This window comes from Panthera tigris, chromosome D1 (assembly GCF_018350195.1).
Source record: "Panthera tigris isolate Pti1 chromosome D1, P.tigris_Pti1_mat1.1, whole genome shotgun sequence".
Taxonomy (NCBI): Eukaryota; Metazoa; Chordata; class Mammalia; order Carnivora; family Felidae; genus Panthera; species Panthera tigris.
Genome location: NC_056669.1, coordinates 18407142 through 18431623, shown reverse-complemented (window position 1 = coordinate 18431623; position 24482 = coordinate 18407142). Strand labels below are relative to the sequence as shown.

Below are 24482 nucleotides of genomic sequence, written 5' to 3'. Positions count from 1 at the left end.
AACCCACCTCGACGCTCAGCGTCTTCCCGGAAGATCTCAAGACGTCCAAGTCGAAGCAGGTGCACATTTTCCCCCAGCAATACCAGCTGTCCTCTTAGCCACATGGCATGTGTAACTGGCAAGACAAGCTAGAATTTGTGGACCCTCCCAGAGGGCTGGGAGGTCAAAGCACCTCAGCACAGACTGCGTCTACACCCCAGCTTCCTCAGCCCAGGGACAGTTGCCTGTTGCATGCAAGACAACGCTAATCATATCCACACCCATGGTCAAGGACACTAGGATTTATGCTCAGCTTTTCAGAGTTCCCAGAAAAATATAAAAATACCATCAGCTTCAATCCAAAACAACTTCAAAATAAACTTGAAGTGGGTTTTACTTTGTTTTTAACCTTAAAAAAGAGAGGCGGCCCACGGATATATTTAGCAGTCCCCCATTTGGCAGTTAATTACAGCAAATGCGAGTTTGTGTACCACATACAAGAGGACACTACCTGCTTCTCTTCCACGCTGCCCGGTAACGTCCTGCTCTGTAAGTCCACACGAATGGCCACGTAACAAAATCCCATTAAAGCTCTAGCCAGCAGTTATCTACCCGGTCCAATCGCTGCTGATTTTTGAAATCAGAGCGTGCTATTTGGTGTGCAAAGCCTAATATCAGCAAAAATTCCTTCAGTCACTAAGTAATGAGAATACTTGAACACAAAGTTTATTTAAGCATAAAATACATTAAAAATTATTTGGTTGATTTGTAAAAGAGAAGGGTCCGGGTGGGGGATGGAGACAGGGTTCCCCGGGTCTGCAAACAATCTGCCGAGCTGCCATGGCAAGATTGAGGGACACGGGGGGAGGGAAGGAGGAGCTCATCATAAACAGAAGTGAGCAACACGTACGTATCAGAGATCAGACACTTCCAAACATCAGAAAGATTCCTTAGACCCAAACCTTCCAGTCATTGTTTCTCAATATTGTTCCAACAGGCCCTTTCTCTGTGAAAAACTATGATCCAGAAATAGCACTGGCTTGACAGATTTCTCTGGTTAGATTTCTGGTCAGACTTCTCTAACCAGGATTTTTTTTTTTTTCCTTTACTGGTTTTTCACGTGAACCGAAGTTTCTAGTGACAACTGTTTGGAAATTTTAGGCAAGTTACGTGCTCTTTCCACAACTGGCTTTTAGAAGCCCTGTTGTGGGCTTTGCAAGTGGAGCTTGGAATTTCACTCATTTCTGGGACTCACACTGTTCGAGGCAGGTGGTTACACTTTGAGAATTGCTGGACATTTTCAAATAGGTTTTGACTTAAGGGTACACACCTTTTATCCTACAGGGAGTTGAAGTAAATTACAGTACGTTATATAGCGACCTTGAGTTAATTATGAGGTCATGCCTGATTTATAGACAAAATGCCATAGTGAAATCTGGGTCATGATGAGAAGCAGCGTCCAAACTTGAAGTTCAGTGGAAGAATTGGATGCTGTGAACAGAGAGGAACATAGTAAGTCCTGTGAAGGAAAATACCTGTTGGACAGGAATCAGAAACACTTTGTGGTACTCAACCAAATAAATGAGCCCACTTTCTTCATGGCCAAGGACTCACTTTATCCAAATGGTGCTGACTGAGGCAGGAAAGCAGCAGAATTAACTCAACCTTTAGAAGAGTCCTGCTAACCTCAGGGAGACCATGGCCTAAGGTTTGTTGGATCAAACATCCCAGTCCCAACCACAGCCCAGGTACACTTGGTGACCTGATTGAGCACCAATATTTGGTCCTTAAACAGTTGGATGTCTTATTTTTAAAAAAATCACCTTCATCTTTTAGATGAAAGAACAAGGCTCAAAGGTTAAATCAATCTCAATCTCTCTATCTCTATCTCTATCTCTATCTCTATCTCTATCTCTATCTGTCTCCAAGATGCTGCTACAATTCCTTGGTGCTGTCTCCATCTTCCCATCTTAATTTCTGGAATTTAGGTCACTTGCTGGGGGGACCTCACAGATGAATGTCTCCTACTCAGGGGAAAGAGCTCCCCGTGCTCCCAGCCACCTGCCCTGAACGGGAGGCTGCATTTACCTCGGCAGCTCTTGCCGTCCTCCTGAAGGGTTCCCGTCACACAGCTGCACAGAGGCCCGTCTACCCGGCTCGTGCAAATCTGCTCACACCCTCCATTGTCCTCGCACCAGTCCAGCCCTGAAAAAGAGCAGCGGGTTAAGTCAACTTCAGACAGGTCAAGTCTGGAACTCCTATCTCAGGGTGAGACTTTAGACAGAGGAGAGGAAGAAGAAAAGCCCAATGCTGTCGTGGCATTTTAGGAGTCCGTGAGAAGACTTCATTACGGAAGCGGCCCATCTTCTCCACCTGGTGTCCTCAACTTCCTCATTCGCCAGATTCACATTGCAGTTGAAACACACCCCAGAGTTGGGCCGGGCCTTCAAATCCCATTGTTTTAATCATTTATAATGTGTTTTGAGGGGACATACATACTTTTTCTCCTAATAGGTCCCACTGAAATGATCTGCTCTTTACGTTCCTTGGTATAATCTGTGGCAATCCTGGAATTTTGGGGGCAATTCTGAAAGACAGAACACCAGAGGGAAAATTTCACACAATTAAGCTGATAACTTATTCTTCACCATGTTTCCACCTCCGAAAGAGGCAGTGGTCCCAGCCTCGAGCACTATCGCTGCTCAGATTAATTAGAACGAATGCATTCTTGATCATGGAGCCCACTGGGACTCTGGGCTTTATGTTGAGCAGAATTAAATATATTCCTCGCACAAGAATTAGATTCAAAGATGCTCCCTTCCCAGGAACGGGGATTGTTAGATCACATGGGGCAATAAGGTATGCAGCAGCATCTGTAAGTAGCTCTGACCATAATTCATGGTGTGATTCTGCAAACATCGGGGAGAAGCTGGAATATTAAAGGTTAGGGAGCTGATACCAGTGCAATAAAATCTCAGGTGCGGATGTAAGCCTGACATGGGAGAGATGACTGGTCTGTCACCACCTTCCAACAGCCTCTCCAGAAGCCTCTCCAGAGCCACCGGCTGGCGTGGATCTGGATGAATTGCAGGAAAGTCACCGTCTGAAGAACGTCTGGCAGAAAATTCCTGAACCCAGGGGTCTGCCTCTACAGTGTAGTGGAGCTGGGTCCCACTGTTCCTGTCAGATTCAGGTGGCCTGGCTCCTTGAGAGTCTGGTGTGGTGGCTCTTGAACAGGGCCAATTTTGCCCCCTCCTTCCCCCAGGGGATGTTTGGCAGTGTTGGGGGGCATTTTTGGGGTGTGGCAGCTGGGGAGGAGGTGCTATTTGCCTCTAGTGGGCAGAGGCCAGGGGTGCTGCTGAACATCCTACGGTGCACAGAACCGTCCCTACGACCAAGAACAATTTGGTCCAAAAGGTCAATAATGCCGAGGTCTGAGAAACCCTGGTCTTGTGCTCTATGCCCACGACAGAGATTTCAGACACAGAGAAGGAGAGTAAATGGACAGCATTCTACCGCATCCTCTCTCTTACGGTCTCACCAAAGACGAGCCATTGGGGAGGCTTCCCATCTGGGGACGCTTCCAATTCAGCCACTTCCAGGTGCTGTGAGTCCCAAAGAACTCTCAGGAGCCACACAGATCCTGGCGTCCACGATCCCCACGTTGGGAAAAGCGGGGCAGCGAGAAATAGGGCCAGGCAGTTCATTTTCACGCTCTCACTTACTATCTTACAGGAGTACTTTTCTGAATCGCACAGTGACACTGCACAGTGAAGGTGAACTTCATCATAATCCCCGATGAACTTGAAGACGGTGACGTGAAAGCGACAGGTTAGGGAGACACCGTTCTCCTCGATGCCGATGGTGTTATCTTTAATGTTCTGACACCTGTTCAGAGGAAAATGGGATCTTCGCTTCACACGTTTGCTTCTATTTCATATAAAACCATCTTAATAGGTAAAAACGTCTTTGCCTTTGACAGTGACCTCTGGACTGTGTGGGTGTCACATTTACTCCCACTTTATTTTCACGGTTTGCTTTAAAGGCATCAGATAACACCTCAAACTAGTATCCTAAGCGCATAAAAGCAAAATGACTGCAGGAACTGCCCCCGACTTTCCTATACCTCAGTTTCTATTCTGCCCCTCATAGTGTCATGCTTTACTGCCCGACCGACAGAGTGTCGTGATATCAACTCAACACATGCACACGATTAGTCCTTGCTACAGCTGTACTTTCTCTGGTTATCCATCTGGGGAGGGTCCCCTGATCAAAACCCTCTTGGGTCATCTTCCCACATATTCAAATCGGTGGGAGCTGGAGAAGAGGGAAGACCAGTCCAGGATGACCTAAAGCTCCCTTGGCTGCAGGTGCGCCTCTTCTCTCCCTCTGCCTCCACCCCTTGTGGTATTGGGCCACCGGCCTCCCTCAGGCACACAGACCTGCCTCCGCTACCTAAGAGCTCCCCAAATGCATCACAGCCTCTTAGGGCCCACGGTCTTTCCACGTGAAGTCTCCCCAGTCGGGGAGTCTTCCCATGCCTACTCCCGCTCTTTCCCCAACACCAGTCTATAGCTCCCCCCTTCTCTACAAATAACCCCTCGCACTGCCCTGACCGGGCAAGAACAGGTGGCTTTTCCTGGGTTCCTGGAGCGCAAAAAATCAGGTTGTGATCCTCACTGTGTCTCTAACACACTGCAGGGCACGTGGGAAGTATCTAAACATCTCTGTAAAGGAACAAACGAGGGAATGAATGGATTGTGCCTCCATCACTAATGCTGGCCTCTAGGAGCCAAGAAGTTATCTAAAAATGATAAAGATAAAAAGGGTGACTTTTTTTTTAATCGCTCCTTCCCCGAGCCCACAGGATTAAACAGCTTAGTGATAAGGAAAATGAAAAACTGAAGTTATCCTTCAGCACCCCCACACCTATTAGGTTTTATAATTAGTCTTCAAGGCAATAATCTCTTAAATGCTTTGAAATGAAAACTTACTTGCCATACTTTTCCTTGTCACTGTTATTCATTTGAATAATCTAAATTGGTTCAAAGTTTCTAAAATGTTCACAGCACTCCAACCTTCACCCAGGCCTTCCGTCTTAGCCAGACCTGGGACTCGTGAGTCACTGGGGGTGCCATTGCCACCCTCTGCAGAGCCACGGAGGAAGAGCTGACCCCCCAAAATTCTGAAGTGAACCCATTTTGCTGCTCATGCTTTTGCCCAGATGAGTTCACTGGAAAAACAATTAACCACATCCGTCCAAGAAAGGTCAGAAGGACTCATGAGTTAAAATTCCCTCATATGACAAAATCAAACAACAGTTTCATCTGAAGGCCCTTGCTCAGACCCTGGGGCAGGCCCAGTTTTATGAACATGCTCACTCGCTCATTCTCTCTCCTCTCTGGGTCAAGTGTATTAAACACTATCTTAAAACTGCCAAACACTGGGGTGCCTGGGTGGCTCGGTTGGTCAAGTGTTGGATTTTGGCTCAGATCACGATCTCATAGTTCATGAGTTCCAGCTCCTCGTTGAGCCCTGTGCTGATGGTGCAGAGCCTACTTGGGATTCTCTCTCTCCCCCTCTCTCTCTGCCCATCCCCCAACTCATGCTGTCTGAAAATAAATTTTAAAAACTTAAAAAATAAAATAAAATAAAACTGCCAACCACTGTGTCCTTCAAAGGAGGCACAGACCCTACAACCAGGCTTGCAACACTACAGGACTGAGCTCTTTCCCTTAGGGAAACGACTATGACGGGAAGGAGAGAAATCCACGCTGTGAGTTACCCAGTAGTCACCAAGGCCCTCCCTTTGCCTCCAAGGAGGCTAAGAACCAGCTCAGGAAGACAAATCCCTCAGTGACCCCTGCCACAAGCCCCATCTGACCACTTAGGGTGGTGGTGTGTCCTGATACTTGGAAGGATTCTTCTTCTGCCCCTGGTAAGTTGAGTGGCCTTGGGTGAGCTGTGTACCTAACATCTCTGAACCTGTTTGATCTGCAAAAATAGTGGTTATTCATGGTTTGCCCAGAACCACACCTTCTTTTGGGAAAACTATTCCTTTTCAACCCTAAAACTAATTATAGTATCTATAATGCTCCCTGACCACGCCAGGGTAGGTGTAGGCCCAGGCTGGGGATAGGATTCAGGACATGCTACCCCTCAAATCTGGCACCTTGGCATACTTAATATTTTAAGGTGAAGGAGTTTGAGAAAAGCAGAAGCAGAAAGGTCACTCTGACCTTTCCCTGACTCTTTGCCCCTGAAACAGGTCACAGAGCCCTCATGTGAGAGGTGCCCCCCCAACACCTGCAGGAAAGGAACATCCTTATCTCCAAAGACAGAGGGACAGCAAGAAGAATCCTAACAGGCTTTGCTAAGCTCCTCCCGTTTACCACACTGACCTCATACCCTTTGACCTCTCATACTTGTCCGTGACCGTCTACTCTTCACCTAACCTAGCAAAAAATACTCAGGTTCAACCACTTCTTGAGATCCTCATTTCCTCATGAAGGCTTTCAGTATCACAGAAAACTGGTATTAAATACATCTGTATGCTTTTCTCCTGTTAGTCTTTGCCTGATTTTCATACCCAGCTAGAATTACCGTTGCTTGACATAACCCGTATGTGTTTTTAAAAAAGAAAAATTGGGGTGCCTGGGTGGCTCAGTTGGTTAAATGTCCTACTTCGGCTCAGGTCATGATCTCTCAGTTCGTGGGTCGGAGTCCCATGTCAGGCCCTGTGCTGACAGCTCGGAGCCTGGAGCCTGCTTCGGATTCTGTGTCTCCCTCTCTCTCTGCCCCCCCCCCCACCACTGTTTTCACTGTCTTTCTCTTTCCCTCTCAAAAATAAAATATAAAAAAAAATTTTAATGAATAAATAAAAAGGAAAAATAACTATTATTGGTCTGTAGTCTTTTCTTCTTCTTTATTCATTCAATAAATTTTGTTCCATATGTGTCAGGGCACACAGTAGGTGCTGGGCATATAGCAGTGAATAAAACGAAAGTCATCGATTTTATAAACGATTCTAGTGTATTCTGTGCTTCTGTTTCTTCTCTTCTATGGTTCTAGCTCTTTTTATATTCTGATGGATGTCCTGTTCGCCAGACTGTAGTTATGGCATTCCTTCTTTGGCAGGTGATCCCCATTTCTCTCAGACTGCAATTCAAATAGGCAGGACAGGATCCCCTCTCTGATCACCGTGAGAATAAAGCATTCTGTAGTGACTGCCACGGGCCTTGGGGACCCACCACTACGTTGCTGTGTGACTTGAAGCAAGTGGCTTGGTCTCCCGAAGCCTCAGCCTGCTAGGGTAGAAAGTGAGGCTTACGATGTCTACCTCACAGGTTTGTTCAGAGAATTAGAGTTCCTGGATGCACAGCACAAATACCCCTTCCCATTCTCTTCTCTAAAACCTTCTCTACAAACTGGTACTGGCGAATATTACCCTAAAAGCTCTCGGACGGTCCTCTGAGAGGAGGCCACTCACCCCCCTTCAATGATGAAGTAGCGGAGTTTGTCATTGCTGTCTCGGGACGGGGTGGCATAGCACTTGTTCAGCGTCAGGATCAAATGTGTGGCGTCAGCGCCGACCACAAAGACCCCGACGTACAGCACATCTCGAGTTGTCAACACCACTTCACCCTGGCGGTAAGGATGTTTGTAGGAGGCATTTTTGTAGAGCGCCATCTTGGTGGTGAAGCTGCCTTCTTGGGTTGGAACTGTGAGGTTAATGACACTGAAAGGGAAATAAGCATGCAGTGAGGAGGAATGCCAAACAATCATATTTATGCAGTTACTACCAGTTGCAAGCTGAAAATGCAGAGGGAAGGCAAAGCAGACGACAGACAAGTCTAAGTCCAAAATGGTACCCGGAAGCCACGTGTGGCAATTAAAATAAAATTAAATTAAAAATTCAATTCCTCAGCACCCCTAGCCACATTTCAATTGCTCAATTTCCATATACAGCTATTTTATTGGATAGTACAGATACAGTACATTTCCATCACTGTAGAAAGTTCTGTTACACAGTGCTGGTCCAAGGCATTTAGGTGAAGAAAATAGGAGCTATTTCTTCCCCAGTGCTTCAAAGACAAATGCTAGCAATTTTGGTTATGCTAACCTCAACTGTCAAGGAAAAGACAGAGCAATGTGCACAGCCCGTGAGATTCTTTACCTTAGCATAGGCTTTACAACAGAATCTAAAGAGATCTTGATATCCAGCTCGTAAGCACACGAAAATTCCACATTGATCGTCCGGTCCCTAGTGATGATGTTGCCAGTGTTGTTGGCACTTTCGATCCAGATTGTGTTTTTATACATGATATGAGTGCCATTGGACTGCAAAGGAAGGTCAGAAATCATTAAAGAGGGGAGTGAATAAGTGGCTTGCATTTCAAATCCACAGCCCCGAAAGTAGAGAAATGGCTTCATTCCATACATAATCCAGAGGCTGGTATAAGTCAGCATTGAGCTAGCTTCAGCATTTACTAACAACAACAACAACAAAAAAGGTCGCATTAGATGTCAACGGCACCCTTCAGGCTGATAACCTTGAGTGTCCACAGAGGGTGAATTCATGTACCCTGAATTCTAACTACAACCGGCCCCAGTTATCTGTGGGAACCCAAGCTGGGGACAGCATGAAGTATTGCTATCCCAGGGTCATATAAATCTTCTTCAAGTCCTAATTCAAAATCTCTCCTCCACCGGATCTTCTACTGGACCTTCCCACAAGGACCAAGAGGAACAAATGCAAGTTTCACCTGCTCACTCCTTTTGAGTTAATGAATGCAGATATATATATATATATATATATATATATATATATATATATATATTTTTTTTTTTTTTTTTTTAAAGACAGCAGGAAGGAACAGGAGGAAGAGAATCAAGATGGTTTGCCAAATATAAGTAGGACAATCTGACACTGAAAGGTGGGACTTTGCTGTATTTCTGCAGCCAGCTGTTTTTTTTTTAAATATATGAAATTTATTGTCAAATTGGTTTCCATACAACGCCCAGTGCTCATCCCAAAAGATGCCCTCTTCAATACCCATCTCCCACCCCCCATCAGCCCTCAGTTTGTTCTCATTTTTTAAGAGTCTCTTATGCTTTGGCTCTCTCCCACTCTAACCTCTTTTTTTTTTTTCCTTTCCCTCCCCCATGGGTTCCTGTTAAGTTTCTCAGGATCCACATAAGAGTGAAAACATATGGTATTTGTCTTTCTCTGTATGGCTTATTTCACTTAGCATCACACTCTCCAGTTCCGTCCACGTTGCTACAAAGGGCCATATTTCGTTCTTTCTCATTGCCATGTAGTACTCCATTGTGTATATAAACCACAATTTCTTTATCCATTCATCCGTTGATGGACATTTAGGCTCTTTCCGTCATTTGGCTATTGTTGAGAGTGTGCAGCCAATTGTTAAATGATGTCTGGGACACTCTTACCCCCAAAACAGCTGAATCCAGCTGTATTTACCCAGAAGAACAAGAGAAGCAGGAGCGAGGTAACAAAAATTTGTCAATATGCTAGGCAAAGGACAACAGCAGATAGTGTAAATCAAGGACAGGAGTCTGTCACTTATGATCTTTCAGTTCAACGAACTACTTAGCACCAATTATTCTCCTTGATGTCTTTTTTTTTCAATTTTTTAATGTTTATTTATTTATTTTGAGAGAGAGAGAGAGAGAGGGAGGGAGAGAGACTCTCAAGCAGGCTCCCTACTGTGAGCGCAGATCCCGACGTGGGGCTCGAACTCACAAACCACAAGATCACAGCTTGAGCTGAAACCAAGAATCGGTGCTTGACTGACGGAGCCACCCGGGTGCCCCTATTCTCCTTGATGTCTTTCATTTCACATATGCCTTGTGCTGTTTTCCGGGGAGGATCTTCCTAAGCAGACCCCCCCGGGAGGTTGGCTTTGAGGACAACCCACGTGCAAAACACCCAGAGCTGTCCCCACCTCGGCCCGATGTTCTTTCCGGCCCCGGGTTTCTCACCTGTACAATGTTGCCACAGTTCCCTTTGGTGTTGTTGATCTGAAAGGAGATAAAGTCTTCCCCCTCGATGTGGGAGCACCGTCTGTCATTGATCCTCACACCCTCCCTCTCAAAGCCGAGCTGGAAGAGTTTGCACTTAGATATGGACACTTCCATCTGGGCCGCCTTGCAGGTTACCTCTGCATCAATAATGTCATGTGAGTCTGTGGGGACAGTTATCACGAAAGGCCAGTCAGTGGGGGCCGGTGGCGCTGCAGGGTGGGGGCGAGGCGTCCCATCACCGTTTGCTTTGGAAGAGGCTAATATCCTCACGCAAACGCTGGGGCACTTCTAATTAAGCTTTGATCCAACCAAATGCACGTTTGCATGCATTCAAGGCAAAAACCGGGGCGTTGTTAAGCTTTTATTTTATTTTATTTTATTTTATTTTATTTTATTTTTTTAAAGATGGAAACGCTAACAGATTGTGTTTTGTCTTTTCTTCCCAGACCCAGGGCTCCGCCCCACTCTGGCGGGAGCTACTTTCCCCGGGGAGCTCGCTGTGGAGCCCGGCTAACGGGCGCACCCCCAGGTGGGAGCAGCCCTGGGCAGCCCACCCCGAGGCCCCCCGCGGGTTCCCAGGCGAGTGTCAGGAGCTCTTGCTTTCTGACACGATAATGCACCAACTGACATTTTCTCCGAGTACATAAACACGGGCTAATGAGCACTATAGAAACACAGGGACACGTTTGATCTGCTCGGGTGAAGCCCTTGAACGGCACCCTCCGAGGGAGTCTTCTGGTCAATGACGATGTTACGGTCAGCGCGTGCCTCCCGAGTGACCCGGTTCGGGCCGGGGCGGGGAGCCGGGGGTGCAACGCAGCCCCCCTTCAGGCCGACCTCACGGGTGCGCCCGGCGGGGACAAGGCCTTTCCTACCTTCCGGGGGACTGCGGCTCGGAGCAGGGCCTGGGGTCCTGGTTACGTACTGTTGGCATCAGAGACCGCCCTTGTGTCTTCAGAACCAATTAATCTGCCTTTAGGGCCCCTGGCGCTCTCGCTCTGAGGCTCACATGTTTCGCCAAACTACGCTACTTTCCCGCGAGTCTAGAGGATTAATTCGGATCTCTGTGATGTTGAACACGGCCACAGTGGAAGTGGCTGATTCTATTCATGTACACATCTGGGCGTTACCATTTATCGAAGAAAAGGATGTCGCTATGAGGAGATGAACATTAGCCTGCTTTGAAGATGTCAGATGGCTTCCTCGTCCTGCTTCGATCGATGCTCCTTGTGAAACCTCCGCTATGTGGGTCTCTAGCTAGCACGGGACGCGTGGGCTCCACCCCACCTGCCCTGCGGTGCAGCCACCAGGCCTCCTCTGTGGGGGTCTGTCCGCACGGGGAGGGGGCAGGTGTCACTCACTGTTTCCATAGGGGGGCGGCTCGATGCAGCCACACAGCTCTCCTCCGTTTTCCAGCTCACAGGTCCGGTTGGGACAGTCTGCCCCCACACAGGGATCTTCAACCACTCCTGCTAAAAAGGAAAACAAACAGAAACACGCACGACTTGATTTTCACACCCACGCTTGCTAGCATGTGGCTATACTCTGGACTTGCCATTGTCAGGGAATTGGTGGTGGTCAGAGGGCAGCTGGGGATCAACAGACAGAGCCACCTTCCAGAAAACGATGACAACAGCTAGCGGCGGGGCCCCTGCTCTGGGCTCTGCACCGGGCTTCACGCTTTGGTTGCATTATCTCCTCCAACCCTCACACATGCTCTGCGACCTGAGTAGCCCTCGTTTCGCAGCTGAAACTTGCCCAAGGTCCGCACACTGGAAGGTAAGTGGCGAGGATGGAGGGCAGAGACACTGAGAACTGCCAAGATACGGCACGATTAATGTTCTCACCACACTGTTCTACCATTACACGCATTTGTCTCTTTGTACTTAAACAGAGTAGGGTCCAATCATTTATCTCCATATTCCCCGCACCCAGACGCCTCACAGTTGAGTGTTCAATAAATATCTGTCAGGAATGAAAATTTTAGGGGTGCCTGGGTGGCTCAGTTGGGTGAGCGTCCGACTTTGGCTCAGGTCATGGGTTCGAGCCCTGTGTCGGGCTCCGTGCCGACGGCTTGGAGCCTGGAGCCTGCTTCGGATTCTGTCTCCCTCGCTCTCTGCCCCTCCCCCGCTCATGCTCTCTCTCTCTCTCTCTCTCTCTCTCTCTCTGTCTCTCTCTCTCTCTCTGTCAAATATAAATAAACATTTAAAAAAAAAGAAAGAACGAAAATCTTAGGGCCAGTAAAATCCCAGAGAGGTCCTTCAGATAGGACTTCCTGGTCTGTTCTGATTCACGTTCTCCTTTTCCCATAAATGTCTATGTACTTAATTTTATAAAAATAGACAAACCGAAACCTACATACAACTCGCCAGCAATGACTTAGATTAATTCTACTATTTTGCCAACAACAGTAAAACTGTAAGGAAAAAACAAACGTATGTGGAGTGCCATCATCATCATATTGTAAATAATTAGTTCCATAGCCGATGAGTCCACAGACCACCTGTAAGACCGTCAACTCCTCAGTTTGAGAAACACTAATTGAGAGCATCTTCTTTTGGACGCTCATTTCTTTATTTCAAGAAGCTCTCCCCCTGTCAGATATAGAAATCCTCCTATTCGTCATGGCACGGAAAGGTGAGTGCTTCAAGAAACAACTGTTCAATCCCAGCGTGAGCCAAGTTAGCTTCAAGAATTTAAAAGCAAAGCAAAGCCCCCGTGTGTCTCGGATGCCTCCCCTGACCCAGCTGACGTTCACCTCTGCTAATGGCTTAGTATCACCCTGTCTTAATCCCCAGAAGCATAACTAAAGGGGAACCGTCAGCATAATGTAAATACATTTCTTTTTTAATGGCTTCCTTTTATAAAGATCCCTTTATGTGATGAGTGCGTGGACCTAGACAGGGCTAAGTCCACAGCAGCCGGTCAACAAATGTAATTAACACAACTTGAAAACAACCCCAGAGAATAATGGAAAGTGTGGAGGTGATAGCCTACAAATACGGTGGCCCTTATACCAGCTGGCAAATAAGACACGCCCTTACACAGAGGGAAGTTTTTAAAGTTTTAAAACAGTTCATTTCATTTAAAGTGTGGCTTATTAACAGGGCAAAATATTAAAGTCATCAAAAACAACTTATGTTGGTTTCCAACAGAGACTAGTAGTTTGCCTGTTAAGGGTTTCTCAAGTCACCGGATACATATTTGAATCTACCTCATTGTGCTTAGGTTCTGAATTAAGCGCATCCCTACACTGGGTCGGGCGTCGTCTGCAAATTTACTGAAACTCGCGCAGTCTTGCGATGTGCCCGTTTTCACGGTGGTACCGGGTTAATGGTGCGTGTCAAGGAACATGCACACATCCTGTTGGCCACAATATCGTCTTGCATTAATGGGACAGGTGACCATTTATGTATATGGACACATACACGTATATGACACATTTATAGGTATTTATATACAGATTTGCTCCATCTCTTTGATTCACATAGTAAGAAGATGGACAAACAGTATAATGGACGTAAATCTCAAAGTAGTTTTCTTACTACAGAAAAAACACAAGAATCTATAGAATCTTCATTTTGGGGCACCCGGGTGGCTCAGTCGGTGAAGTGTTCGACTTCGGTCTTAGGTCATGATCTCATGGCTGGTGGATTCGAGCCCCACATAGGGCTTGGGATCCTCTGTCTCCTCTCTCTCTTCCCCTCCTGCATATACTCCCTCTCAAAAATAAACATTAAAACAATTGTATAGATCTTCTTTTATCACCTAATTTAATATATGTACAATCCTTTCATAAATCCAACCGCAGCTTCCTTTCAAGCCAGGCACAGTCAACTCGATCCCAACTCAGCTCACCGCTTGCCACAAGCCTTCCCTTTCTGAGCTAGGCTCTGACCCGTGGTAAAGGAGCCGGGGAAGAGCTGAATTTGAGGTCTGACGTCAATCAAGATGCCACCCTGTGTCCCTGTACCTCATAAGTCACTAAACCGGTGCTCCTCCAACCCAGAGAACCTCATCCGCCCAAGCCGGTGTCCCAAATTCCAGAGCTGGACAGGAACCGCAGGCGGGTGAGGCTCCCCCCAAATGCCCCCCATACAATCTCTGCAGTAGCTCTCAACTCCTCGACCCTGGGGGCAGGCCTGTGGCTAAAGGTGGGGCCGGCGGTGTCGGCCAGCAAAGCTGTGCTTTTAACTCAGAAAAGAATCCGCAGGAATAAAATAATTCTCTTACAGCAATTCTCCTTCTCAATCCACTCAGTGCTGAGGATCCCGAAGGAGCGACAGGACTCCCCGTAGGCGGCCAGGGAGCCACACAGCTGGAACTTCTTGTGGTTGTAGCAGCCGTCCAGGTAGCAGGACTCGTAGAAGGGGAGGGGGTCGAGGAGCCCGTAGCACGGCTGGAAGAAGCCCTTCATGTCCGTGAGCTTCAGGCAGTAGCCGTCGCCCTGCATCATCTGGATGTGCACGTTGTCACACATGGCCGCGTACTGCGAGAACTGCAGCTCATTACAGCTGGGGGCGACAAGTCTGGTCAGATAACGGGATGCCAAAACCACCGCCCGAGATCCCCGGTGGAAGGGAGGACCCCATCTGTTACCTCTTCTGCTAACCCAGAAGTGAGGCAAGCGCACGGATTCCAATGCTAATTGGCTATGTAATCTCACCTAAGTCAGGTAGGACTGGTCTCAGTCTCTCCAGCCCAGAAAACGACACAGTAGTTTCTACTGTTTTGGTTTTTTTTTTTTTTTTTTGAGAGAGAGAGAGAAACAGATTATGAATGGGAGAGGGGCAGAGAGAGAGGGAGACACAGAATCTGAAGCAGATTCCAGGCTCTGAGCTGTCAGCACAGAGCCCGACATGAGGCTCGAACTCACGGACTGCGAGAGAATGATCTGAACCGAAGTCGGATGCTTAACCGACTGAGCCACCCGGGTGCCCCAGTAGTTTCTCCTGTTGGTATCACTGGCAGAAGTGAGAGTAAACTAAAATAGTGGGTGGGTGAGCCAGAGTGTCAGTCGAAAGGCAGATACTCATATAACTGTTAACCTTTGATACAACTGATACAATAACTGTGAACAGGCATTGATAAAATAACCACTTATAACTATAATAAGAATGAGAGTTACCATTATTATTAATCAATAATAATAATGATAGTTGGTAGAACAGTTGTCTAGAAGCCTTGGAGACCACTTCCAGTATAGCTAGCAGAGACCAAAAGCAAACCTTCACAAGAAAATTGGTATCCAGCTGAAATACTTTATAAAGGAAGAAGAGAAAGGAAGGGAGGGAGGGAGGGAGGAAGGAAGGAAGGAAGGAAGGAAGGAAGAAAAGGAAGGAAGGAAGGAAGGAAGGAAGGAAGGAAGGAAGGAAGGAAGAAAAGGAAGGAAGGAAGGAAGGGGGTGAGGGAGGGAGGAGCTCAAACAGAATCAGTTCCTCAGGAGGAGATTCTGGACTTCGCCACTTACAGGGCCCCTCACATAACTTATTCTGCTCTAGCTTCCATTTCGCCTAGAAAAGGAGGAGATTGGACTAGGTATCCCTGAGGTTTTCTTCCAGCTCCCGGTCCCATAATTCAGGATAGTCTTATTTATGAGGTAGTATCGAGTTTACATCTGCATCATTTCCCCATCTTGGTATTTAGCTGATGTTCGGTAGGTTGAAGTATAAGACATTGAGCCATTATACAAGGAAAGAAATACCATGAAAAAGAAGCCTATCTATAGATCCAGCAATGTATTAACATGACGCAGCAGCTCAGAGGTGACCTGAATTACGCACCTTTGGAATAGCTTTAGTTCATTCTGTCTCAGCTGGCAAGAGAGGCGTCTCATAAGAACCTTGGCGACTTCTGTTTTTAAAAAGGCTTTCCTGATCCCCACCAACCTCTACCTGCACTACCTCAACCCAGCCTTCCGGTGAGAATCACAGGTACACAATTAGGCCCAGCCCTGGGGAGCAAGGGGTAGGTGGCCCTTCTTCTGGCCCAATTCCCAGCAGGTGGGCGCTGGCCAAGGCCTCAGTGTTCTAATCCTGGGCACTCTCTTCTCTTTGGCCAGGGGCTGGATGCCATGCCAATTCAGAATCAGATCATGCAAGCCCAATTCCTTCCTCTGCTGTTCAAGAAATGACCGAGGCCTCTGATGTACCTATTTGTCTTCTGGAAACTCCAAAGACCTGGGGGGCTCGACCCTTTGCAGGAGGGGAGTGGTGATGCTATGGACAGTGCATTCCTCATCAATACCTGTCACGGGTGCGGGAGGATTTGGGCCACTGAGCCTAGCAACGAGAACTCTCACCTCTTCTGCATGCCATTGGTTTTCCAGCTCTGGGCCAGCACCACGCTGCTCACCACTGGCTTCCCCCTCAAGGTCACATAATCGTCGGTTAAGTCCCCGTTGAAGTTGCCACAGAGGCCACAGACTTTGTTCTGCAGCCTGTCGCTGATGCTGATTTTTATGACATTGAAACCATTGTAGTAGATCCGGATGTCGGGGCTGGTGTCAATCACCAGGAACCCCTCGCTGCTGTAGATTTTGGTTGCCAGTCCAGTTACAAATGGAACATTCACTTGTGTGCCATTCACCTATTGGGGGGGAAAAGAAAGAGATTACCTTTACAGCAGGGGTTGGCAAACTGTTACTATAAAGGGCCACTGCAAAAATGTTTCAGGCTTTGTGGGCTGTAGGATTTCTACTGCTTCTCGACTCTGCCCTCACGGCATGAAAACAGCCACAGATGATATATAATTAAATGAATGAGGCTATGTTCCAGTAACGCTTTATTTAAAAAAACAACAATAGGCAGCAAGTGGATTTGGTCGAATTCTGTAGTTTGCTGACCACTGCCCTAGAGTGTAAGTGCATTTGCTTATCTTACTGTCCACAGTTCCCCCCAAAGAAGCAAAATCCAGAGGCAGAAAGATGAAAAAACATTAGAAGGGTATAGTTCTCTGCAAATGGCTGGATTTTGTATAAAACTTTCCCCGGCATAAACCAATTACTGAAATGAAATCCCAATCCTGTGCTAAGGGGTGTCTAAAATGGTTAAAAATGAATTTGGGGATCACTGCCATGTTTCTTATTTTCTTGTGTATAACGTCCAGACTGGAGGTCCCCCTCCCTCCCCAAAGGTCCTATAGGCAAGATATTTTCTGCATTCATCATTTTCCTACTTTCTAACAGTTTCTTTTCTTAGCCCTTAGGACAGAACATAATATGCTTTTCCTGTACTTACAAAATCAATCGAGTTTTTTTTTCCCCCCAGGTTATTAGTACCTTTCGTTTCTTAAAAAAAAAAAAAAAGTTTCAAAAATATGATTCTTTACTATTTTGGCCAGCTTGGAGTATTTTATTCAGCAATAATGTCAGTTCTGCTCTCTCAGGTGGTCACTTTTACTTTCTAGCTCCCGTATTCCGGAGCAATGCAGTTGTGTCTACGTGGGCCAATTTGCAAGAGGAATTGGGAGTGTCAAAAACAGTAGCAGCTTTCACTGAAGTCAAAACCCACGATTAAAATCCAGACTCTTCCTTTTAAGCTTGCAAAAATACCGCCCGTCTTTTGCCTAATGCTGGACACCAAGCTATTTGATGACTCTTCAAATAAAGACACACTCAATGCACGATTACCAGAGCCAACGGCAGAAAGCAGCATACATACAACAACACTCGATTCTGAAAAATGGTAATGTGCACGTCCTGGCTTTCCACCTGCCCCTCTCTAGCTGGAATCACAGCACTGGGGACTGGTTCCGTCTTTCAGGTCTGCCTGCTGGTAACCAGCCTGGTTTAGCTGAGAGACTGGGGGTCGCTGTCAATCGTTCATCAGAGTAGATTATTTCTGAAATGGAAGGGGCAGGAGGAATCCAGGCCCAGAAGCCATATCAGTTATGGGGGTGGGTGCTTTGTTTATATGCAAGCCTAAGATTCACTCGAAACCGGCCAGCCAGGCTAAGAGAAACCCCCCATACCCAGCCTCCCGTTTTCTTTCACTTTGCTTTGTCACCATGGAGCCCGCTGATAGAGGGGGATGCTCCATCAGGTTTCTAGTGCGACAGGTATTTTTACAGGAAAATGCTCGCCTTCTCCAGTCTTATAGAAAGGATAGCAGAGTTGAAAGAGCTTGTCTTGGTATAGTTGATCAGAGCCAAGAACACTTTTAAAGGCTCTTGAAAACAAACGAGATGCTTTTTTGGGAAATTAATCCAGAGTAAGAGCAGACTTATCTACCATTTTGTCACCTGAGCCTCTATTAGCACCCACGCTGTCATTACTGCCCTGAGACCTTGTCCATTTTCTGCGAGGCCCTCGGAATGGTGAGCAAAGGGCTAAACCAGGCCCGTTCTTAGTGCCTGCAGAATCTTTCTACTTTCATTCCTTAAAATCTGGCCATCTGTGTATGGCACCTAGGGGGCAACAACCCATGATCTCCAAACTTGGTTATCTGGGAAAACCGGCAGGTCCCTTAGCCACGGCCTTGTTCCGGGGCACGTTTCTCAAGAACCAACGTCAGGCTCGTCACCTTGACAGTGTTCCGGTCGTTGATGAGAATCTGCTCTTCGTTGATGTAGAAGTAGACGGGCGAGATGATGGTGAGGTTGGGCGCCGACCACTTGTCGAAGTTGATGATGAGCTGGAAGGAGATGTCGGGCAGCTTCTGGCAGATGGTGGAGAGCACGAAGGCGCAGTTGGCGGGGAAGCGCAGGAAGGCGCCGTCGAAGGTGCGGAAGACGCCGCCTCCGGCCGCCAGGCAGTAGGACGTCTTGGTGCTGAAGCAGCCGCGCACGCCGTTGCGCAGGGCGCACTCCTCGTCCGACTTGCACTGGCGCGGGTCGCACTGGATCAGGTTGCGCCGGAAGCAGCGGCAGCGCCGCGTGCAGTCGCTGTTCCAGAACAGCTGCTTGGGCTGGAAGAGAGGAGCCGCGGGCATTAATCCCGGCCGCGGGCAGGGCTGGGGACCCCAAGGCCTCTCCGTCCGGACCCTTTTTCCGGGCGGGGCTAGCCTACCTCTAACGGGGCTGGCATTCCCAGGAGGGAGCAGGCGGCGGGCTGTTGCCGTGCAAATACGACATCAGTTCCACGGAACTCAGATGCCAGACAATAGGCAATCGGGTTTTTATTGGTTTCGATCAGGAACTCGGGAATCTTTACGGCTGGATTGTAGTGTTAATCACAGCCAACCTGGGAGTGTGCAGTAGGTGAAGAGGAAGGATATTTGGTAGAAAATTATCCCGGCGAGTACCGGCTCCACTTTGAGGATGAAATTTAAAAATTTGCTCAAGAATGATAAAACCGGCCTTTCATATCTTAAATAGGTTAAAAGAAAGTTATAACCAATTCCTAGGATGAATCATTTCAATATTTCGCTGAAGTCACCGCTCCAAACTTTTTCCTGATACTACCTACTTCTAAATTACTTCTGTTTGCAACTACCTCCATTCCTACGTGCCCCCGAAGTGAGAGATGTAGAGAACAGAGGTGTCTGGTTTCCATCCCAGCCCTGCCACCCTACAGGGGCCACCCTGAGGAGCATTACCAACCTCCCAGAGGGTCCCTTTGCTCAGCTTTAAATTGGAGATAATAAAGTCTTGCAGGGCAGCTGTGAAGATTAAATTAAATAAGACGTGTAAAGCACGTTTCCTGGCATAGAGTAGGCACTGTTAATAAATAGTAGCCGCTGTTATTCCTGGAAAAGAGTCACTCATTCTCTTTTGAGAAGGTGAGAAATTATATAGTTATAGCAAATACCTCTAACAAAGTACATCCTCAGTGGTGGTGGCTATTCTTTCCTATTTTTCCCCAAACAAGCAATAATCTGTAGACACAATTCCACTCGGAGCCTGTGCTCTTGAACATGCACTTGCTCTAGATTGAGAACTCCAAGGAGTTCGGTTGGAAATTTGGTCATGATTGTCCAGGTGGGGCGTAGTCTCAACAAGCAGACTGTGTCATCCAGATGGAAGCACCGATTCAATTTACCATAACAGAACAGTGCTTTCCGGAAACGCTGTTTTAATGGCACAAGAAGGCCTCTGCTCCCGTCTGGTCACCGCTTTCCGCTTTATCTATAGACTTATCAAAATCCCGGCTGTCCCATGCAGATATGACTCCGATTCAAAGGCAAACGGAGAACAAGATCTTGCAGGACAAGCTTCCTCAGTGCAGTGCACTTCAAGATGCCATTGCCGATTCTTTCATTCTCAAAGTGAAGTCATTCCCGGAACCAACTCTTTCCTCCTCCCAGACCTGTAAAATATTCTGGGTGCCAGCAGCCTTGCAAATTGGCTTCATTCCTCTTATCAGATTTGCAGAATAATTGAGTGGATGGTCTGGCCTCTCTCTGATAAGAAGTCAGACGTTACATGGGTGGAAAGAGAAAAATAACCTGGCATCTGTGGATATGATAAAGGGTAAATAACTCATCCCACAGGAGAACTTGATCACGAAACTAGCTTCCCGTGAAGTCACTGGGCCCCTCGAGGCTTTCTTTACTTTAATTAGACCTGGCAATGACAGCTGGGTGATTACTCTACATGCTAATGGCTAGATGTGTTATCCCTTTATTTCCAAAGAAATTTGTTGTATACACAAGCCCCCGAGCTTGTCTGAATCGTGGCAAGTAGATGTGGGTTATTTGTTCGGTGAGTTTGCTGCTTCCCAGATATAAGCAGTTGTCAAAACCCACTGACTGTCTGATGAAAATCAGATAATAATGTTTATGGTACTAATAGCTGCTGAGAGCCGTACCTGCCTTTCCTGAGAGTTCCAAGGGCTTTTATATGCATCATTTCATTAACACGCCTGGATTTTTTTATTTACAAAATGCTACTTGAGGGAATAAAAACAACAAAAACAACAGCAGCTACCAATTACTGAACTACTAGGTGCCAGACACTAGGCGAGGCGTGTGGTGTAGATGGTTTATACAACAAGCTAGTGAGCTGGTGTTATTAGCCACGTTTCATAGACAGGGCTCCTGACGCTCAGGGAAATGACGCAGTTTCTCAGGGGTGGCTCGGCGAGGCTCAAACCCAGGTCCCGTTCCATAGTGCCACAGACCCTCGGGATCCCTGCTGAGGAGCACCTGATGCCCCTGGTGGATGGAAACATTTCAGTAAGTCTCTGGATCCGGGAGCAGAGACTGTAAGGGTGCTTTTTCACCTTTGAGCCTGGTTATCGCTCCTCTGAGACTGTCAGGAAAATGAATGTTCTGTTACTTTCGTCTCATGTGTTCTGCCTTTTCCTCTCAAATAATTGGTGTTTCTAAACCCACCTCCCCCGAGAAGTCTTCTTGGATTCGTTCTAATCCTCTACTCCACTTCTGTCTTCCGACTAGAACAGCGAAGCAGACTTCCCACCCAACGCAGAACTGAAGTAACTTCCGCATTCATTCTCTTTTATTGACTCTCAAAATAAAATCAGCTTGGTTGTTCTCGAACAAGCCACTGCATTTTTACAAAAAGGGAGGCTTTCTTTGTTTTTTGCCTAATTTATTTCCAGTCCAGACATTTCAATTAGATTTTTTTCTAATGCTGCGATTCTTTTTCATTTAAAATTGATTAGTTCTGTAGGGTATTATTTTTCACTTGTTGATAGTTATTCTGTAACTGTTCTCGTGTTCTTTTCCTTTTTCTTTTTTAATTATTTTTTTTAACGTTTATTTATTTTTGAGAGACAGAGCGCGAGCGGGGGAGGGTCAGAGAGAGAGGGAGACACAGAATCCGAAGTGGGCTCCAACTCATGGATTATGAGATCGTGACCTGAGCTGAAGTCAGATGCTTAACCGACTGAGCCACCCAGGTGCCCCTAAAAAAATGTATTTTATTCTTAGAAAAAGAGAGAGACAGAGCATGTGGGGGAGAGCAGCAGAGGGGGGAGAGAGAATCTTTTTTTTTTTAATTTTTTTTTTAACGTTTATTTATTTTTGAGACAGAGAGAGAGCATGAATGGGGGAGGGGCAGAGAGAGAGGGAGACACAAAAGCGGAAGCAGGCTCCAGGCTCTGAGCCATCGGCCCAGAGCCCGACGCGGGGCTCGAACTCACGGACTGTGAGATCGTGACCTGAGCTAAAGTCGGACGCTTAACCGACTGAGCCACCCAGGCGCCCCGGGGGGAGAGAGAATCTTAAGCAGGTTCCACGCTCCGTGTGGAGCCTGACGAAGGGCTTGATCCCACGACCCTTCATGACCTGACCTGAAATCAAGTCAGATGCTTCAATGACTGAGCCACCCAAGCGCCTCTTTTTTTTTAAAGCGCATGTTTTTCTCTCCTTAAAAGACTCTTAAGATCCGTAAGGCAGGGAACATGCTTTCTCACCCCCAGCAGCACCTCCAGAACAATGATCTCCAAATAGCAGATACTCGACACTTGCACTTGTCCCCTGTCAACTCACCAATACAAGATGTTCGTGTTGTTTACAGAGACTGGGCTTGAGACTGGGCTGAGGAACCACAGACCAAATACCTTCCCCAGGAAGGGCCTTTTCTAGCTTTGTATCGTGGCACATAAAGAAGCATTGGAAAGCACAAAAAGAAAGCGATTCAGTGATCTATCGTATAATGTTTTACTGAGCGGCCTCTACAAAGGGCATCTTCATCGGCTCTATGCGGAAGCCCCCACGGAGAGGGGCGCAGAGGGCAGCATGTGGGGGGCAGAGCATTAAGCAGTCCAGACAGAACTCTCCGGAGAGGGCACCGACTGACGAGTGGCACACGAGGAGATGGTAGCCTTCGGGCGCTTTCACGGAGCTTCAAGAGCCCGGAGAAGGAAGGCCGTTCCTCTTGGCCTCCAGCGCCATATTTTCCAGTTAAAAATGTCCTCAGCCAAGACAGCTACAAATGTCAGATTCATAGCCACCGTATTTCCAAACCATAGGCGCGTCAGAAGCTCTCAAACCGAGATTTACAGGAGAGGCGATCAGAAGAGCCTCACGACAGGCAAGGTGGGGAGAGAGCCGCCCAGGCTAGCGAAGGGCGTGGGTGAGCAGCGCGGGAGGCCTTGCCGATGCCAAGGACGGAGGCCGGAAGGGGGTGAGGCCCAGATGGGCGTTTCCTCATCAGGTTCTCAGCCTCGCCTGACCCCTCCTCGACCCCTCTGCCCTGCCCCGCCTCCCCCTCCCCGTAACGAAGTGGGGACGCTGGGCAACCGGGCGTCGCCGGGCGGCCTGACAGCGGGGCCCGGGGCCCCAGGCCCGCGCAGGGCGGGGCCGCCTACCTCGTAGTACTTGCCGTCCGCGTAGCAGCCGCAGCTGTGGGGCAGGATGCAGCTCTTGCCGTTGAGGACGTAGCCGGCGTCGCACTGGCAGCCCTCCACGCAGTAGTGGTTGCAGTCGCTCTTGAGGCGGATGGCGGCGCAGCGCGGCTGGCAGACGCTCACGCAGCTCTCGTAATGGCTGTTGGGGGGGCAGGTGACGGCTGGAACGGAAGACGCGCGTCAGGCCTCGCACGCCCACGGGGACGGTGCTCCGGGAAGTTTCCTTCCGGCCCGCCCTTTAGGCCCTCAGGGAGGCGGAGGCCTGGCCCGGAGGGAGCCCTGCCGCGAACCCCCCTCTGCTTCTGGAAAGCCCCCCTCTGACTCCTCGCGGCTTCCTTCCGTCATGGACCGCAGGGCAGGTGAGGCTACTGGGGTTTCCTCACATCTTTGTCCCCTGCTCGGCCTGGCTTCTTGAGGGCCGCCGTAACCCTGCCACCTTAACCCCGCCTCCCATCGTGCACCTCGACTTCAGTCGGGCACCCCTGCCGGCCCCCCGGGGCACCTGGCACTCATGCCTGCTTTTAGACCTCGCTCCTGTTGGGCTGCCGTATTCGTGCCCTCCTCCTCAGCCTCTTGGCCTACCCCAACCCCCCACTCTTCCAGCCCTCCGTGGAGCCCCCTCTTACTGGTAAAGCCAATGGCAACCCGCCTGCACCCCAGAACTTCCACAGAATCTTTTCTAAGCCTGGAGTGCGTAAACGGCGGCCCTCCCCGGACCCCCCCCCCCCCCGGATTTCTGAGGAGGCAAGTGTGTGCACATGCGTGGGTGTGTCAACTCCCCCCGGATTTCTGAGGAGGCAAGTGTGTGCACATGCGTGGGTGTGTCAACTATGTTCTACCATTTTCAAATGCATATGGCTGCTCTTATGGAAGACGGTCAGGGTCCTGGTGACCAGTGGGACTCCGGAGCCAGCCGTAGGAGACCGGAGCCAGTCACATAGCCTCTCTGGGCCCCAGCTCCTTACCTGTAAAATGCAGGTACCTACAGCACCTACTTCATGGCTGGGTGGGAGCAATTATGTGGGTCTGTGTGCCTGGAACAGTGCTGAGCACGGACGTGTTCGATGTTAGCCGATCAATCAAGATAGGTTCGCTTAAAAGTTTTGTAGAGGCTATTGTTTTAATCAATGCATATGAAAAGCACAAGGACTATTATGTCAGAACTTCTTCTCTATACCATATACAGTATATCTTTAGGGCACAT

At 48.1% G+C, this 24482-nt stretch overlaps 1 protein-coding gene across 2 annotated transcripts in view; it reads right to left on the bottom strand.

The window, feature by feature from the left end:
• Positions 1–683: 683 nt before the first annotated feature.
• LOC102958854 (tubulin-specific chaperone cofactor E-like protein) overlaps positions 684–24482 on the bottom strand; it is a 161043-nt gene continuing 137244 nt past the window's right edge. Inside the window, exons 20-31 of one of the 2 annotated variants that reach the window (XM_042957902.1) lie at positions 23240–23439; positions 18549–18932; positions 16328–16614; positions 14260–14540; positions 11388–11498; positions 9985–10187; positions 8156–8319; positions 7469–7717; positions 3705–3867; positions 2479–2566; positions 2068–2184; positions 684–1470 (exon numbers count right to left, since the gene is read on the bottom strand). In XM_042957902.1, the coding sequence (XP_042813836.1) occupies positions 1370–1470; positions 2068–2184; positions 2479–2566; positions 3705–3867; positions 7469–7717; positions 8156–8319; positions 9985–10187; positions 11388–11498; positions 14260–14540; positions 16328–16614; positions 18549–18932; positions 23240–23439 (2348 nt within the window). In that variant the 3' untranslated portion in view covers positions 684–1369. Of the gene's footprint in view, positions 1471–2067; positions 2185–2478; positions 2567–3704; positions 3868–7468; positions 7718–8155; positions 8320–9984; positions 10188–11387; positions 11499–14259; positions 14556–16327; positions 16615–18548; positions 18933–23239; positions 23440–24482 lie in introns of both variants that reach the window. The other variant, XM_042957903.1, reaches the window with a different exon arrangement.